The 17,162-nt window shown below is 52.5% G+C and overlaps 2 protein-coding genes across 3 annotated transcripts; one reads left to right on the top strand and one right to left on the bottom strand.

Annotated features, from left to right (window-relative positions):
* Positions 1 to 6,307: 6,307 nt before the first annotated feature.
* CCDC87 (coiled-coil domain containing 87) lies at positions 6,308 to 10,018 on the bottom strand. Its single transcript, XM_031941667.1, has one exon. It carries the CDS (start codon positions 9,828 to 9,830, stop codon positions 7,167 to 7,169), a length of 2,664 nt encoding a protein of 887 aa, XP_031797527.1. The 5' UTR covers positions 9,831 to 10,018; the 3' UTR covers positions 6,308 to 7,166.
* Positions 10,019 to 10,306: 288 nt separating this feature from the next.
* On the top strand, positions 10,307 to 14,743 carry CCS (copper chaperone for superoxide dismutase). 2 transcript variants are annotated; one of them, XM_031941695.1, is made up of 7 exons: positions 10,307 to 10,392; positions 12,537 to 12,674; positions 13,036 to 13,213; positions 13,810 to 13,870; positions 14,044 to 14,121; positions 14,205 to 14,308; positions 14,428 to 14,743. In XM_031941695.1, exons 2-7 carry the CDS (start codon positions 12,548 to 12,550, stop codon positions 14,579 to 14,581), a joined length of 702 nt encoding a protein of 233 aa, XP_031797555.1. In that variant the 5' UTR covers positions 10,307 to 10,392; positions 12,537 to 12,547; the 3' UTR covers positions 14,582 to 14,743. The 2 variants fall into 2 exon arrangements, with proteins under 2 accessions (XP_031797555.1, XP_031797556.1); XM_031941696.1 differs by lacking the exons at positions 10,307 to 10,392; positions 12,537 to 12,674 and adding an exon at positions 12,681 to 12,811.
* The last annotated feature ends 2,419 nt before the right edge of the window (positions 14,744 to 17,162 follow it).

Below are 17,162 nucleotides of genomic sequence, written 5' to 3'. Positions count from 1 at the left end.
AACATTCTCCCCTTTGGAAGAGGGCTCTGAAAAAGGAGATCAACTTAGTCCCTGGTCTCACCCTGTCCAGGTAATCCAGTCAGAATCCAAGTTCTGTCAAGAGCCTGAGGCTAATTTTCCCCATAAGCCTCCTTGTGGTCTTTCCCTTCCCTTCCCCCAGCTGTGTGGTATCTCCCCCAACTCCACTAGGCTTCCCAGCCCCACTTCTCCTTATAGGGCGCTGAGTCCCTTTCAGGATTTAGCCTGCCAGCTAAGGGCGTGCCCCCCCCCATGGGGGCTCTTTCCCCTGGGTAATTGTGAGCTCCCTGAGGAGCTTGGCTTTCCCTCTATTTCACATTTACCCTCCCTGGTGTCTGCGCATCCCTTCATTTCCTCGGTAATCTCTTCCCTAAATAAATCTACTTTTTGCCAAAGAGAACGGCCACTGGGAATTCTTCACACGACTGAACCCCAACTTTGGGTGCCTGCCGCCATCAGAGGCCAACCCCCACGTCACAGATCCTATCAATGGAGGGCAGCAGTCAGGGGATGGCCCATAAGTACTTTTTTTTTCTTTTCTTTCTTTTTTTTTTCTGAGACAATTGGGGTTAAGTAACTTGCCCAGGGTCACACAGCTAGGAAGTATTAAGTGTCTGAGGCCAGATTTGACCTCAGGTCCTCCTGACTTTAGAGCCAGTATTCCCACTGTATCACCTAGCTGCCCCCCCTCCCCCCAATAAGTATATTTTATAGGGAAAATGTAACCTCAGGGGATTTCTGACATGGCCCAAGTGAGACCCCTCCAGACCTCTGCAGGGGGTGGGTCTCAGGGCTTTGACATAAGTGGTTTACAGAGCAGATCACCTCCCACAGGGTGGGACTCTGGGCCACACTGATGGATACAAGAGCCTTCTCCCTGCCGGGCTCAGGATCTCTTTCCCTGCTCACCACACTCCCGATACCTCTGTCAGAAAGGAGCTTTGTCCCGTCAGCGGCAGAAACCGACTGTGGTAAGTGGGGACGGGTGGGTGAGAACAGGATAGGGGGGTAATAGCATTTAAGTACCTCCTTTAAAAGCGATTTGTTCTTTTATTTTGGGGATAGATTTCTGCGATTAGAATATTAGCCCGGACTCCCAGGTACTGGGAGAAAAGGGGGCCCTCAGTGCTCAGACTTTTTAATCTTGTTTTGCAGTTTTTCTTTGCACTCTTTACTGACAAAACACCTCGAAGGAATTTTACTCAGAGTTTGTGTTTTTGTGAGTTCTCCGAGTGAGTTCTCATCTCCTTCCATTGCTGAGATAATTGGTTAAGTGACTTACCCAGAGTCACACAGCCTTAAGTATTTTTTTTTTTACATTTTTTTTTTTTTATTTAATAGCCTTTTATTTACAGGATTTATACATGGGTAACTTTACAGCATTAACAATTGCCAAACCTCTTGTTCCAATTTTTCACCTCTTACCCCACCCCTCCCTAGATGGCAGGATGACTAGTAGATGTTAAATATATTAAAATATAACTTAGATACACAATAAGTATACATGACTAAAACATTATTTTGCTGTACAAAAAGAATCAGACTCTGAATTATTGTACAATTAGCTTGTGAAGGAAATCAAAAATGCATGTGTGCATAAATATAGGGATTGGGAATTTAATGTAATGGTTTTAGTCATCTCCAGAGTTATTTTTCTGGGCATAGCTAGCTCAGTTCATTACTGCTCCATTAGAAATGATTTGGTTGATCTCGTTGCTGAGGATGGCCTGATCCATCAGAACTGGTCATCATCTAGTATTGTTGTTGAAGTATATAATGATCTCCTGGTCCTGCTCATTTCACTCAGCATCAGTTCGTGTAAGTCTCTCCAGGCCTTTCTGAAATCATCCTGTTGGTCATTTCTTACAGAACAGTAATATTCCATAATTTTCATATACCACAATTTATTCAGCCATTCTCCAACTGATGGACATCCATTCAGTTTCCAGTTTCTAGCCACTACAAAAGGGCTGCCACAAACATTCGTGCACATACAGGTCCCTTTCCTTCTTTATAATCTCTTTGGGATATAAGCCCAGTAGTAACACTGCTGGATCAAAGGGTATGCACAGTTTGATAACTTTTTGAGCATAGTTCCAAACTACTCTCCAAAATGGTTGGATTCGTTCACAACTCCACCAACAATGAATCAATGTCCCAGTTTTCCCGCATCCCCTCCAACACTCATCATTATTTTTTCCTGTCATCTTAGCCAATCTGACAGGTGTGTAGTGGTATCTTAGAGTTGTCTTAATTTGCATTTCTCTGATTAATAATGACTTGGAGCTAAATAGCTGATTCTTTGGCCCTGATATGGGGCCAGGAAATGCCCTGAAATGGGATGTCCTTCTGAGAATGGGGAAGCTCTGGACTTCCTCAAAGTCCAGCCTTTGTCACAAATGACTTAAGATAATTGCTTTCTGTCCCAGGCAGCTTCTAAGCCTGGGAGTGACCTGCAAATTGTTGAGGTGTTTTAGTGGAGGAAGTTTTGGGACCAGGATTTCGCCACAAAGATGGAATGAATTGTCTAGACCAAAAAAAAAGCGAAAACTGGTTTTTCAGGCACATTTTGTCTATTGTAAAATATTTTTTAAAATTCTCCATATAAAAACAATTTTAAACATTAAAAAAACCTCAATTTCCTAATTGGTTCCCGAAAAGTGGTCATTTGATGTAGATTATATATGTGCAAGCATGTAAAATGTTTCCATATGAGTCACGTTGTGGAAGTAGAAACAGATCAAAAGAAAAAGCTTACAAAAAATGGGAAATTCTGCTTTGATCTGTATTCAGACTCAGTAGGTTCTTTTTCTGGAGGTGGGTAGCATTTTCCATTTCCAAAATTTCTTTGGAACTGTCATTATGTTGATGGAATTACTTATCTAGACTGAATGGGACTGATTGCATAAAGTTTGAGACAGTTACATGGTTCTTCTACAAGACAATGGGCTATCTCAGCAGTATTTGCATCAAGGGGCTCCCTTCTATTGTGGCCACCCTGGGACTCACTTCCAGAATTGCCAGAGGCTAGACAATCCCTCACGTGGTCATCTCCACCCTCTGCTCAGACAGCATGGCACGGGGGATGGAGTATTAGCTACAGAGTTGAGTGGGGGGCAAGATAGAGCTGTGTAATCCTGAATCTTCTGGATCTGGGCTTACATTAAGAATCAAAGCTGCAACACGTATTGTATCTAGGATATACTGTGACCTATTTAACATGTATAGGACTGCTTGCCATCTGGAGGAGGGGGTGAAAAGAGGGAGGGGAAAAGTCGGAACAGAAGTGAGTGCAAGGGATAATGTTGTAAAAAATTACCCTGGCAGGGGTTCTATCAATATAAAGTTATAAAAAAAAAAAAAAAATCAAAGATGCAGAGGAAGCAATCTGTATTGGTGAAGGGAGTTTGTTTGCACACCCTGGCTGCTGGGCTGTAGTAAAAGGTGTCAACTGAGGTATGGATCAGTTGTGTTGATCAGGTCTTGAACCCTGGGTTGCAGGAAGTCACATGGTCTCTAAATGTCAGACAACTTTCTCTTTGTATCTGAAGATGTCTGGATTAGTTAATTTGGGAAAGGGGGGTCTAACACCCGTCCCACACAAGACCAAAAAAACCCCCAAAAACAAAGTTTTCAGGTACATTTTCTCTATTGTAAAATACTTAAACTAATTTTTTGCAAATTGTATGACAATTCTAAACTTTTCTCCCCTCCCCTTTCCTAAAATGGTCATTTGATATAGGTTATATATGTGCAAGCATGTAAAATGTTTCCATATTAGTCATGTGAAAGAAGAAACAGATCAAAAGAAAAAGCTCACAAAAAAATAGAAAATCTGCTTTGATTTGTATTCCGATTCCATAGGTTCTTTTTCTGGAGGTGGATAGCATTTTCCATTTCTTTGGAACTGTCATTATGTTGATGGTATTGGATCTTTTTATTGAAAAAGAGCTGTTTTACATGAACTGATGCTAGAGCAGAACCAAGAAAACCTTATAAACGGCAAAGACTGTTGATCAATTCTGATGGACTTGGCTCTTTTCAACAATGAGATGATTCAAGGCAATTCCAATAGACTTGTGAAGAGCCTTCTGTATCCAGAGAGAGCACTAAGGGGACTGAATGAGTGTAATGGAGTATTTTCACCTTTTTGTTATTGTTTGCTTGGGTTGCTTTTCTTCTTTTAGCATGACTACCATGGAAATTTGTGTAGAAGACTTGCACATGTCTAACCTATATTAGATTATTTGCTGACTAGAGGAGATGGAGAGAGAAAATTTGGAACACGAGGTTTTGCAAGGGTGAATGTTGAAAGCTCTTTGAAAAATATTTAAAAAGGAGAAAAAAAAAAGGAAGAAAAGGAAACGAGGTGTCACAGTTGGTCATCACATAGGGCATAATGTTCTCCTGGTTCTGCTCACTTCTTTCCCATCAGTTCACGGAAGTCTTTCTAGGTTTTTTGAAATGAACCAGCTCATTTTTTATAGCACAGTAATATTCCATTACAATCAAATAGAGCTTGTTCAGCCATTCCCCTATTTCCCACTGATGGGGATCCCTTCATTTTGCAAGTTTTCCACCACAAAAAGAGCTGTTTTGTTACATGTGGGTCCTTTCCCCTTCATCATCTCTTTGGGATACAGAAGTGGTATTGCGGGAGCAAATGGCATACAGAGTTTGCACTGGCTGTTAAATTCAAGACCATTTAATACTGAGCTAAGTTGATATTGGATGGACTGCATTTTCATGGTTGCAAGAACATGTGGCTAGGAGTACCCTCTAGAGGGTATTGGAGGTATGGCAGGTCTCCTGACAATGGGCTATCTCAGAGCAGTGTTTTCATTGAGGGGCTCCCTTCTATTGTGGCCACCCTGGGACTCACTTCCAGAATTGCCAGAGGCTAGACAATCCCTCACGTGGTCACCTCCACCCTCCGCTCAGACAGCATGGCGCGGGGGATAGAGTATTAGCTACAGAGTTGAGCCGAGAGCCAAGATAGAAGAGCTGTGTGATCCTGAATCTTCTGGATCTGGGCTTACATTAAGAATCAAAGCTGCAACACGTATTGTATCTAGGATATACTGTGACCTATTTAACTTGTATAGGACTGCTTGCCATCTGGGAGAGGGGGTGAAGGGAGGGGAAAAGTCGGAACAGAAATGAGTGCAGGGGATAATGTTGTAAAAAAATTACCCAGGCATGGGCTCAATAAAGAATCAAAACTGCAGAGGAAGCAATCTGCATTGGTGAAGGGACTGTTTGCACACCTTGGCTGCTGGGCTGTAGTAAAACGTGTCAACTGAGGTATGGATCAGTTGTGTTTGATTCTTTGTGACTAAATTTCTTGGTAAAGATACTGTTGTGGTTACCATTTCCTTTCACAGATGAGGAAATTAGGGCTACGTTGTGTTGCCCGAGGTCACACAACTAATGTCTTAAGGCTGGATTTGAATTGGGTTTCTAGCTGCCCTGAATTTTGACGAAGGAAGCTAGGATAAAACTGGCAGCTTTCCAACGTTTTGACTTGGACGCTTGTTCCTCTGGATAGCGACAGGGGGAAGGAGTCTCTTAAATGAATCTCTTAAATGACTGCACCAAAGCAATCACAGCTTCTCCTTGAAATAGCAAATGTGCATATGCATTTGAGCACACAAGTATGGAATAGATGCATATGCAACATAAATATATTTTGTGCACGTGTATCTCTATCTATGAATGTGGGAGGCCGCCTGGGAAAGTTGGACTTGAAAATCTCAGGCAGAGAAGGGGCTTGGACTACATGACTTTTAGGGTCCCTTTTAGCTCAAACTATGAAGGGCTTCTATGGGCCTCCAAGCAAGTGAGACTCGGTGGCAGAGGAGACTTAAATCTTCATGGGTAGAGAAAGTTCGTCATTAGGAAATATATAGATATATCTCTATATAGACACACGTGTATCTTTGTACATGTACTTTTGACCAGAAATTGAAAATTTGACCATCAGAAAATCAAACCTCAGATTGTCTAGTTGTTAGATTGCATAATTTCATCTTTTAAGTAATCAAGAAAACTTTTCAATCTTTCCATTTGTTCACTTACTCCCAAGAGTCTAAGCTGATCGCAAGGTAGCCTGTACTGGGGAGACCGGATTATATCTAAAGTGATGTCTCAAGCAGAAAAATCCCAGGGCTTGGGGAAAAGAAGCCAGGGAGAAAGCATAGTCCTTTGGCCATTTCCAAATTCCGACTCAGATGGTCAGTGAACCTCTTTCCTCATCTGTTTGGAGGCTGTTTCCTCTTTTCTGGTTTAAAAAAAAAAAAAAAAAACAACGAATCCAATTCCCTGCGGCTGAGCCACAGGGTCCCTAGTAGGTGTGTATTTGGCGAGTATCATAACCTGACTTGTAGAATGTTCTCTAAACTTGGCCATGGGACAGAAGTGGGAAAACCATGGGATCTGATCTGGGAAAGATTCCTCTACTAGACTTTAGCCTTTGAGGACCAAGTTCAGGATCTATACCTTGGACAAAACTGTAAAAGCCGGCGAGGTACGGTCTTGGCCTTTTTATCCCATCATCCTACTCAGGACCTTCATGCTGCCTGCCCCCTGATAACCAGGACAATGCCCAGATTCTCCCCTTTCAAAACCTAGTCCCAGCAAAGGGTCGATGGTGTTTGTGTGGTGAAGCCCAGGGAAAGAAATTCAACTCCCATCGGGGGCGTCAGCTGTCAACAACAGTCTGGAGATGGGGTGGGGGGGGGTGGGGAAGCCACAGTGCATCAGCTTTTGCCTTCTCTGTTGATTAAGCCAGACCTGAGAGAGACTCTTATTCCTCTTCAGGGACCAAGCATCCTTCAGAACTGGAGCAGAATGAGATGTTCAAGCGTTCTACCTACCAATCACTTGAACGTTCAGACGCAGTTATCTCGACATACCAGAGCTCGGCTATATCGATTGAACGGGACTTGAAATTAGCTGGCCAACCTGGGGCCTTCAGAGTGGCAATTTTCATCCTACAGCTATACTGTTATAATAAAATATGAACTCGACTAAGATCTCCAACTAGAAGAGATTTGTTCCTAACCCACCCCAGTGGGCCTGGATTTCTGAGATGTTCTAGCACCCGGCTGACCCATCTGGGGACTGGGGAAGGGGGTAATATTTGCCGTTTAGCTATTTGGGTGAGAGGCAATGAAACCGTTTTCTGGGTTTCCTGTGACTTTGGGGAGAAGGGAAGGCAGTCGGGAGCTCTTTTGGACATGGAGCAGGTTCTTGGCCCGCCTTTCCTGCTGCAGCCAGTACAACATCTCCACTTTGTCCTTCTTCATCTTCTCCAGATAGCACCGCCCCTTGTAGGTCACCGAGTCTCCAAAGGTGATCTGGATATTGTGCAGGAGCTTGGCCAGTAAGGTCTCCACTGCTTTAATCCTCTGATGTAAGCTGCTGCGAATATGGGACTCTTTTTCCAAGCGCCAAAGGTCATAATCGACCTTCAGGAAGAAGCGGTTGGGGTCAGAGGCTTCTTGCTCAAAGCGTTCCAGCTGTGCTAACAAGATCTCCCGCTCCTGGATGGGCTGCAAGGCCTTCTCCCAGGCACCCACCAGGGCAGGGAGCTGCCCCAAGCGGGCATTGGTGCTGTACTTGATGGCCATGTCCAACCGGTCCTTGTCCGGCACCTGCAGGATTGCCCAGATCCTCTCGAGTCGCCTCTGAAGTTGCTTCCCTTCCTTGTAGTCCCCTAGGGATCTGGTGCCCTCGGCTCCCAGGCCGTACTCTAGGACCGAGTTGGCATCCCAGAACCCTGACACAAACTCCCCGACATCCTCCTCCTGCCCCAGTGGAGGCACAGGTGGGAGCTGTAGGGTGTCTTTGGTGATGACAGGAGCCTGCACAGGTTCATCTTCTGGGTACATGTGGAAGATCACATGGAGAAAGTCACATTCCTGGGTGGCCAGGTACAGAAAGTAGTCATCTGTGGTCAGGGTGGCTCTCCACCAGCGCAGCCAGGAAGACTTGTTTCTGAACCACCGCTTGGGCACCTTGGGACACAGCAGTGGGGCAAACCTATCGTAGGCTAAAGAAGGTAATCTGTGCTTTCCGATGCCGTCCAGGGCAGGGTTGATGATGCGCATGTTGGGATCTGTGTTCAGAAAGCCTGACATCACGTATCTGGTCCAGTCCTGGTCGGAAGTGGGCTCCACGAGGGGCCCCCGGTCAAACTGCAGATAGTCGGCAGAGACGCGACTCAAAAGCTCCTTGTAGATCTCCTGGATCCCAGCCCCAGCAAAGAGGATGTTGTCCAGGTCTTCCACGGTTTTGCCGTCCAGTTCGCCAGACAGGTGGTTATAGAGAACGCTTTCCTCCTTCAGGTAGAAGCTGTCCCGGAAGGCCCGATCTGACACTCTGGGCGCCGCGGCCTTCAGAATGGTCTGATCTTTCCACCGCACGGCCACAGTGGCTGGCTGTGCGTGCTCAGTGGCTGAGAATTTTATGATGGGCTTGTAGTCCCATTTTCCGGAGTCGTCTTCTTCTTGGAGAGTCTTCAGTACTCTCTGCAGCTCTTCCATTCGGAGGTAGCCGTTGGGGAGTCGGGTTAAGGCCCCGAGGAGAGGGGGGAGGGCCGAGCTCTTCAGGGGTTTCTTGGACCGTTCCACTATGAGGGTTTTCGTCATGTGCTTGAGGTCCTCCGAAGGCGTGCCTTTGAAGGACTCTGTTCCTGACTCCAGGCCGAGGATCAGCGGGGTTAGAGTTCGAGGGGATAAAGGACCTAAGCCCAGTTCGTCTGAAAGCTTCCGACCTTCTCTCATGTTGGGCAAAGAGCAGCACTTCCTGGGGATGTGCAGCTGCAGAAAAGTCCCCATCTCCAGGCCCTGCTCCAAGTTCAAAGCCTCTGAGGGGTGGATCCTCTGGGCAAAAGGCTCCTCGTACTTGGAGGACCTGGGGGTCAGAGTGGGCAGCCAGCGCAGGTACTTTTTCAGGTCCAGGTCCGGGATGGATCGCAGCCCCTTCAAGGCGTCGGGGCAAGGCCTCACCGAGAGGTACGCGGGGCGGCTCAGGGAAATCAGGTAGCTCATGTTCAGGGCGGAGCAGGGGATCTCCGAGAAGCCCGTGCTGTGCGGCCAGGGCAGCGGGCAGAGCCGGGAGGCCTGGAAGGCGCCGAAGGTTTGCTGGGGAAACAGGGCCTGCTTGCGGAAGTCCTCGGGCTTGGCGGGCCCCATGTGGAAGGGGCGGAGCCCCTGCAGGTCGATGAAGTCGTTCACGAGGCTGCGGTAGACCTGGGGGCTGGTGAGGAAGCGGGAGCAGTCCACGGCCAGGTAGGCCGACAGGCGGGTGAGCGTGGCGGAGTCGGTGAGCACGGACTCCGTCTGGGGCCTCGTCAGGGTGATGAGCAGGTGCAGGTAGTGCGCGAAGAGCTGCTCCGAGGCCAGCACCACGTGCGTCTCCACGCGCTGGCGCAGGTTCTGCTGGTCCCGCGGGCTGAGGCTCGGCTCGGGGGGCGGCATCTGCCAGCCGTACCGCAGCTCCGACAGGATCACGTCCAGCAGCTGCTGCCGGTGCTCGAGGGGCACTTCGCGCGTGAGCCCCACGCGGAACAGCCGGTCCGACACCAGCAGGCACAGGGAGCCCGGAGACAGCTGCTCCAGGAAGTAGGCGTCGCGGCCCACGCGGGCCTCGCGCTTCATCTGGGAGGGGGGCAGCGGCTCGGGGGTCGTCGGGAGCTGTATGCCCTCCGGGAACAGCGAGAGCGGCCGCAAGAGCTGCTGGTACACCTTCTGCATCTCCGGGTCCGCCGTCCTGTCCATCGGCGGCTGCCTGCGCGTCCTGTGCTCCATCGCGGCGGCGGCTGCTCGCTCCCCGAAGACCCGGCCGGGGAGCCTCCGAGCCGCGAAGTGCGGATCCCGACCCCCGAAGCAGCCGGCGCCCCGAAGCAGCCGGCGCCCCGAAGCAGCCGGCGCCCCGGCGGTTCTGTTGGTGCCTCTAGGAGCCAGGACGCGTCGCTATGGAGACGACACCGGAAAAGGAAGGGGCCGAACCCTGAGCTCTCGGCCCTGGCCAATGGCCGCACGCGGTCGGGAGGATGGGCCCGAGGGAGCTGAACCTATGAGCCCGCGGGGGAAGAGCGTAAGGTACGGCCCCCTCTGGAGGAGCAAGGGGGCGGAGCCTGTGGGTCCGCAGCCTATGGGAGGCCTTGAGGGCTCGCTTCCTCTCGGCGGATCTGAGTGGCTGGGACCACGTGAAAGGGGCCAAAGGTCTCGAGGCTCCGCCCCCTCCGGTCGACTTCTGGATTTCTGGCGCCTCTGGGAGAGTTGCGCCGGCCCTGGGAGGTGGAAGATGGCCTCCGTGGCGGCGGCGGCGGCCCCTGCGCGGGCGGGAGACAGTAAGACGGCGTGCACGGTGAGTGGGCGCACGGATCTCGGGAGGGCGGACGGGCCGCTCCGAGGGGGCCGGCTACGCAGTCGCGGCAAGTTGGGGAGCCCCCCTCGGTTCGGCGGAGCCGTGTGCCTCCCATTTGTCCCCGCCCCTGGCCGTCGTGGTCCCGCCCCCCACCGCCCCCAGAGTCCCGCCCCCTGGCCGCAGAGTCCCGCCCCTTGACATAACCCTGCCTCCCACAGCTGGAGTTCGCCGTGCAAATGAGCTGCCAAAGCTGCGTGGACAGGGTGCGGGCGTCCCTGCGTGGCGTGGCAGGTGAGAGTGCGAGGCCCTTCCCTCCGTCTCCTGCCGGAGCCTCCCTTTCCTCGGTGATGGTCCCGGGGGCAGCCTCCAGGCCTGGTCCTGGGGGCTTGTTTTTCTGGCGCCTTCTCGCCTGCACTTGCTGCAGACCCGGCTCCGGCTCCGCCCCCGCAGCCCCCCTCGCGTGCCTGGCCCACCTTCCTCAGGCTTTGCTGCATCTTCCTCCCCGGGTTTGGGGGTACCCGAGGCGCTGCCCCTCTTTCACTGGCTCCCTCCTCTGCCACCTGTGCGGCCTGTGGGTGGTGACCCCCCTTCTCACCGAGAGGTCCCTGGCCCCCTCCCCAATATCATCTCCAGGTCTGCTTGGCTGGGCCCCCCCAGTCTAGGGCTTACTCTCCAGATCTCTCGGGGCCCCGCCTGCCACCAAGCCCTTGGGGATTCTGGCACATGGCAGGTGCTTAAATGGGCATCTCCCCTCCTGTTTGCTCCCAGAATCCCCCGCTCCAAGCAGGCCTCTCTGCAGTCCAGCCTCCATGGCTACCAAGAGCATCTTGTTCTCTTCCCCCCCCCCCCCCCACTGAAAGTTTTCTGCCAGCTTTGGGGACCGGACCTTCTTGCTGCTCCCCCAGCTCCGGCCTCCGGACTTTTGCCCAGGCTCGTCCCCCCTGCCGGGCATGCCTTCCCTTCCCATTCCTGGCTCTTAGAATCCTTAAGTGCCTTCAAGGTTCAGCTCCACAGCCACACTGTGGTGGGCCTGCCTTGGAGCCCCACCCCCGCGTTCCCCAAGTTCATACACTCCTTGTACCCAGAGCAGTAGGCAGGAGGGCAGGACTGAGTCTAGTGGGTGCACAGGCCTCGGGGTCTGGGCTTGTGGCTCCCAGGGGTGAAGCTGGGAGGGGCCTGAAGTGGGGGCCTGGCTCTGCCTGCCTTCTTTCTGGGTCTCACTTGGAGGTCCCCCCTCCCACTGGGGCTGGACCAGGGCGTGGATGCCGAGGAGGCGCGGGGAGGATGGGGGCAGCCCCGAATCCCCAAGCGGTGTCTGCATCTGGACATGCTCGTCCCCTGGCCCAGAATCCTTCCCTTCCTATCTCGGGCCAACATTCACCGGGAGGGGCCTGGCCTGGGGTAGCCAGTGGGCCCTGCAGCTGGGCAGTCCTGGGTTCGAGGCTTGAGGGCCCCGTGCTAGTCTGGCCCAAGATGCAGGCAAAAGCCTACAAATAGGCGCGTCCTCTTTGGAAGGAGAGCAAGAGAACGTTGTCTAGGACGTGGGAGTCTCCACACGGGCAGCTTGTGGGGTTCCCACTTCAGACTCGGCCGGCTTTTCCCTTCCCTTCTGGGTATTTTTTAAAATACGTCATCAGATTCTTATTTTGGTCTGGTCGTCCCTGTACCTCCCTCCTGCTCCCCTCCCAGGTGACCAGGAAGTGGAATCGGAGCATGGGCTTTGGGGGAAACGACCTCCAGGGTGTTGGGAGGGAGGGTCACCGAGCCAGCACTTCCCTCACGGGGTTATGGTGAGCCTCGAGTGACCCCTCTCGGGGTGGCTTGTGCAGGGCTCGGGTCAGGCCTGGGGCATCATGGTTAAGGTGGCCCCACCCTGAGACAAGTTACCGTGGAGCCTCAGACACTTCCTAGCTGTGACAGGTCACTTAACCCCAACTGCCTCCAAAAACAGGCTGTAGCCCCCGTCCTCGGCTGGTCAGGCTGCCCGGGGTCCTGCCCGCGGGTCCGTGAGCCCCGGCTCGGGGCGCTGAAGTGGGCGCTCGAGCTTCTCTTGGGGCAGCCTGAGCCCCAAGAGAGGCTGCTCTGGAGTCAGCAGGCCTTCTTCCCTTCCTTGCATCTTCCTTCTCCTTCCTTCGTCCTCACAGGTATCCAGGGAATGGAGGTGCAGCTGGAGAATCAGAGTGTCCTCGTGACCACTACCCTGCCCAGCCAGGAGGTGCAGGATCTCCTGGAGAGTACGGGGTGCCAGGCAGTGCTGAAGGGCATGGGCAGCCACATGCATCGTGAGAATCTGGGCCGGGGAAAGGGGCAGAAGCGGGGTGCGAGGAGGGCAGACTTGGGACCTGAAGGGAGCCTGAGACAAGGCCGGAATAGCTTTCCAAGCCAGCTTCTTGGCTTCTGACGCGGAAGAGATCTTCAGGTACCAGGGTCACTATATCCTGAGAATAGGAAGGCTCGTCCTGGTTAGAGAAGGGGCCCTGGGGTTAGTGTGGGTGGGGAAGGCGGCCCACCTGTCCTAGTCTTACCGAGAACCTGGGGGCCCGGTGGCCATGATGGGGGTCCTAGAGCCAGCTGTGAGGTAGCCTAGGGCCAGCCGTGGCCACAATGGGGGGGTCAGCTCACCCATCTTACTTGATCTTGCAGAGAACCTGGGGGCAGCCGTGGCCATGATAGGGCGGCCTGGGGCTGTCCAGGGAGTTGTGCGTTTCTTACAAGTGTCCCCCAAATGCTGCCTCATCGAGGGGACGATCGATGGCCTAGAGCCTGGGCCCCACGGCCTCCATGTCCATCAGTATGGGGACTTGACCGAGAACTGTGCCAGGTGGGTAGGAGCCCTTGGGGATGACTTTAATCAGCCTCGTATCCCCCTGTTTTCTAGGCACTCGTGCCCCATAAGCCAGTTAGCTCCCAAAGGAGGGCAGGACACAGAACTCTCCCTTACAGAACCTCCTTGGCCCCCTCCTGCTACTAGGTGGCCTCATGGGATTTCAGGCCCAGCCCCCCTCCCAGTCGGTCCCCAGAATGAGTCCCCCAGCCAGGACAGTCCACTTGTCCACACTGCCCGGGGAGCACCCCTCGGGGTTCCTCATTCTCCCTGCTGTCCGAGTCCTGCCTCTCCATTCAGTCACTTTGGGTTCATTTGGGAATATCCATGGACTCGATTTCCCCATTTATGAGTAGGCTGCCTCTATGGGGCCTACATGGGACCCAGTATCCCATAGGAGCTTAATAAATGCTTGTTGATTGCTTGCTAATGAGAGATACCAAATATAGTCCAAAAGCTGAAAGGCTCAGTGGGCCCTGCCGAGAGGCAGCAGCCCCGTGGTGGTCTGGGTAGGAAGGACCTAATGGTGGGGGAGGGGAGCAGGCCCCACTTGCTGAGCTCCTCCAGGCCCATAAAATGCTTCTGAGTTATAGCTGTGGTGACCACTTCAACCCGGATGGGATGCCTCATGGCGGCCCCCAGGACGCCCAGCGGGTAAGTGTTGGGCCAGGAAGGGCTAGCATGCAGGTCTGGTCTGGGGGGCGCGGGGCTCCCAGGGGCCACAGCAGTGGGCGAGAGGATGGGGGCCCCAGGGAAGTCTGCCTTCCTGCCCTGGCCACTGCGGCCCAGGGCCAGGGCAGCCTCCGCAGCTCTTGTGCCCTTCCCAGCACCGCGGAGATCTGGGAAACGTCTACGCCGAGTCCGATGGGAGAGCCACCTTCAGGCTGGAGGATGAGCAGCTCCAGGTGAGGGGCTGAGTGGGGGCTGGGGGGGCCGAAGGGCCGGTCCCTCCCATCCGGGCAGGGCCTCAGAGCTGCCTCCTCTGCAGGTGTGGGACATCATTGGCCGAAGCCTGGTCATCGATGCAGGCGAGGACGACCTGGGGCGGGGAGGGCACCCACTCTCCAAGATCACGGGGAACTCTGGAGAAAGGTAAGGGCACTGCCCCTCCCCCCTCCTTGGGCATGCTGGGGCGGGGTCTTTTTCTTGGAGCTTCCGGAAGGGCCTCTTCACTTTGTCCCTGACCAAGCGGCACCCGGACTGTCCCACAGGCTCGCCTGCGGGATCATCGCTCGCTCCGCCGGCCTCTTCCAGAACCCCAAGCAGATCTGCTCCTGTGACGGCCTCACCCTCTGGGACGAGCGAGGCCGGCCCATCGCTGGTGAGGGCCGAAAGAAGCCCCCGCAGACCCCCGCTCACCTTTGACCCGCCACCAACCACTGGGATGCCCCTGAGGGCTCGGCTGACACCCCCATTGAATCAAATGAATCAGAAAATCCCCTTCTGTGGACCAGCCCCCACCCCTTCCTGCCCACGACCAAGCTGATCCCGTCTCTCTTGTAATTAAAGGTTTATTTTACTATCAGACGTCAATGCTGGTTCTTTGTGCTTTAGCCAGGGTCTCACTTCCTTCCCATCCCCCTCGGGACTGGTGGCCTCGGCTTCTAGGATACCTTCATTTCTGAGCAGAACCCCTTCCCTCTCTGCGCTCCCCCGCCGGCAGTGGGCACACGTCCTCTAGGCAGGGGGCAGCTGGCTCCTTCCTCAAAGGTGAAAGCCTTTTCCCGGGCATGGGTGGAACATCACGCCCTCCCCTTGGTATCCAAGGGTCCTGCTAACATGTGTGGGACTTCTGAGTGTGACCTTGGACTGTCCCATCGGGACCTTCACCGTCCTTCCCTTGCCTCTGCCTGACCCCACCCCTCTGCTGCCCGTGTCCTCACGTCACCTGGCCACCCCCCTGGCTCCCAGCCTGCCTTTGTAGGTGAATCCTAACTGACCTGGGCTCTGAGTCCCTCGCTCGCTCTCTTAAGCCACCAGTATTCTTAGTGGCCAAATATCGTGGCCTCCCAGTCCCGTCCCGGCCTCTACGGCCTTTGCCACTGCTGTCCGTGTTCTCTGGGCGCACTTGTCTCCCAGCCTCCTTCCCCGCCGGATCTTGGTCTCCTGCCTCCTTGGTGGCAGATGGTCCCTTGAGCTTTAAAGGCAGCCCTCGGCTCTCTGCCGGCCTTTGGCCTCTAGTCATAAACCTCAGACATTTATCCTCCCCTCCATCCCCGCTCAGATTTCCTGAGCCATCCCTCCCGGGGTCACCCTCAGCTCCCTACGATCTGATGTCATCTTGCCATTCCCACGGCCAGGCCATTTCCGCCATGCGCCCCTTTCTCCCACCCCAGCACCTCAAACAAGGTTAGGTCACCGACCTCCCTGTCCCGGAGCCCTCCGGCAGGACAATGACCTCCCTTAGGTCACATGACTGAGTGACCAAACAATGTTTGCTTATCAAGTGTCCTTCCTGCTCTTGCAGTGTCCCTCATAAAACAATAATGGTTACTCCTTCCATATCTAGGAGGGAGGATATTTTGGCCTTCCCTTTGTCCTAGGGAAAAAATAGTCTACATTTGGGTACTAGAAGATAAAATTGATACTATACAATAATATCCTTACAACTGGGTCGTCTACAGCTTCCACAAAATTCCCCCCCCCCCTTCTCATTTAATTTTTTAGTCCAACCCACAATACATTGATGGAGATGCAGAAAGTTCCAGTGTGGATAACAATGCAAAAAAAAAAGATTGTACAAAACCGAGTAACAGAAAACAAAGCTTGACGGTAAACATCCAGCACCTGTGGGCCCCTTTCTAGTCATCACGCCCACTAATAGTCCCTTAGTCACGTGCCACAGTTCCCAGAGCCTCCCTAACGATTGTCATTTTCCCTTTGGGGCATCTTTTCCAATACATTAGTTTTCTTCCTTTGAGAACTAGCTGTTTATCTCCTCTGCATTTATCTGAACCAGTTCTCTCCATATCTAACATTGTACAATTATTGTTGTCGCAGCAAAGATATTTTTCCCCCAGTTAATGAGAGCAGAAGGAGACATTTTTTCCCATTTTTCTCGATTTTTTTTTTTTTTTAAACATGGCTGATGCAGACATTGGTTTTGCGTGATTATACTTATTTGCAAAGGGATCGTTCTTCCCTGCCTTCTCGGTGGGTGCAGAGGGAGAATATTTGGAACCAAAAATAAAAATTAAATACAATTTAATTCTTTATAGAATAAAATTCTTCCTCTGCTCGTAGTCGGGAAAGGTTTCGCTTGCCCTTTATGTTTAATGTCTCAGCCAACCATCCCTCTGAATTATTGGGGTACGTGGCGAGAGATGACGACGTAGGTTTGATTTCCTTCAGATTTGCTTTCTAGCTTTCCCAGCAGTTTCCTTTGTTTCCTTCGGAGTGGGCCTCTGTTTCCCTCTAACTTGACAAACCAAAAGACTCCTTTATGGTCACTGCTCCCCTACTTAGGTTGCCTCCTGTTGCACATACAACCTCCTCATTTTGGAATTATTCAAGTAAAGAGGCTTTTAAAAAAAACCTTTTGACACAATCTCCCTTACTTAGGAATATACTGAAGATATGTTGAGTATATCTGAATACACTGAGCCCACTGTCAGGAGTGTGGGCCTGACCCCAGGAGCCCACCGACTGAAAGAAAGGCTCTTCATGGGCCAAAACATCGACAGGAGCACCTTCCTCTGGAAGGACGCGAGACCTGGAGCTAACTGAGGGTCACATCATTCAGGGAACTGCACAGTTGGCCCTTAACAAACCTGGAGGCTCATGGGCTGGAAGAAAGCAGTTGGGGCACATGGGTGGGATGGAGTGTGACTGTTGGAGTGAGAGAAACCTCAGAGAAATCCAGACAAGCATGTAAGGACACAGAGGGCTAGAAGCAATAACCAGTGGTTGCAATCTCCCTCCCCGCGAAGACTGCACAAAGCTTCTA

The sequence above is a fragment of the Sarcophilus harrisii genome, chromosome 6 (genome assembly GCF_902635505.1).
Source record: "Sarcophilus harrisii chromosome 6, mSarHar1.11, whole genome shotgun sequence".
NCBI lineage: Eukaryota > Metazoa > Chordata > Mammalia > Dasyuromorphia > Dasyuridae > Sarcophilus > Sarcophilus harrisii.
Note: the sequence above shows the minus strand (reverse complement) of the source record. Positions and strands in the feature narration are given on the sequence as shown.

Coding starts and splice junctions, on each gene's coding strand:
- CCDC87 (XM_031941667.1), bottom strand. CDS start 9,830: ATGGAGCACAGGACGCGCAGGCAGCCGCCGATGGACAGGACGGCGGAC.
- CCS (XM_031941695.1), top strand. CDS start 12,548: ATGGAGGTGCAGCTGGAGAATCAGAGTGTCCTCGTGACCACTACCCTG. Junction 12,675..13,035: donor CATGGGCAGCCACATGCATC/GTGAGAATCTGG, acceptor TTGATCTTGCAG/AGAACCTGGGGGCAGCCGTG. Junction 13,214..13,809: donor TTGACCGAGAACTGTGCCAG/GTGGGTAGGAGC, acceptor TCTGAGTTATAG/CTGTGGTGACCACTTCAACC.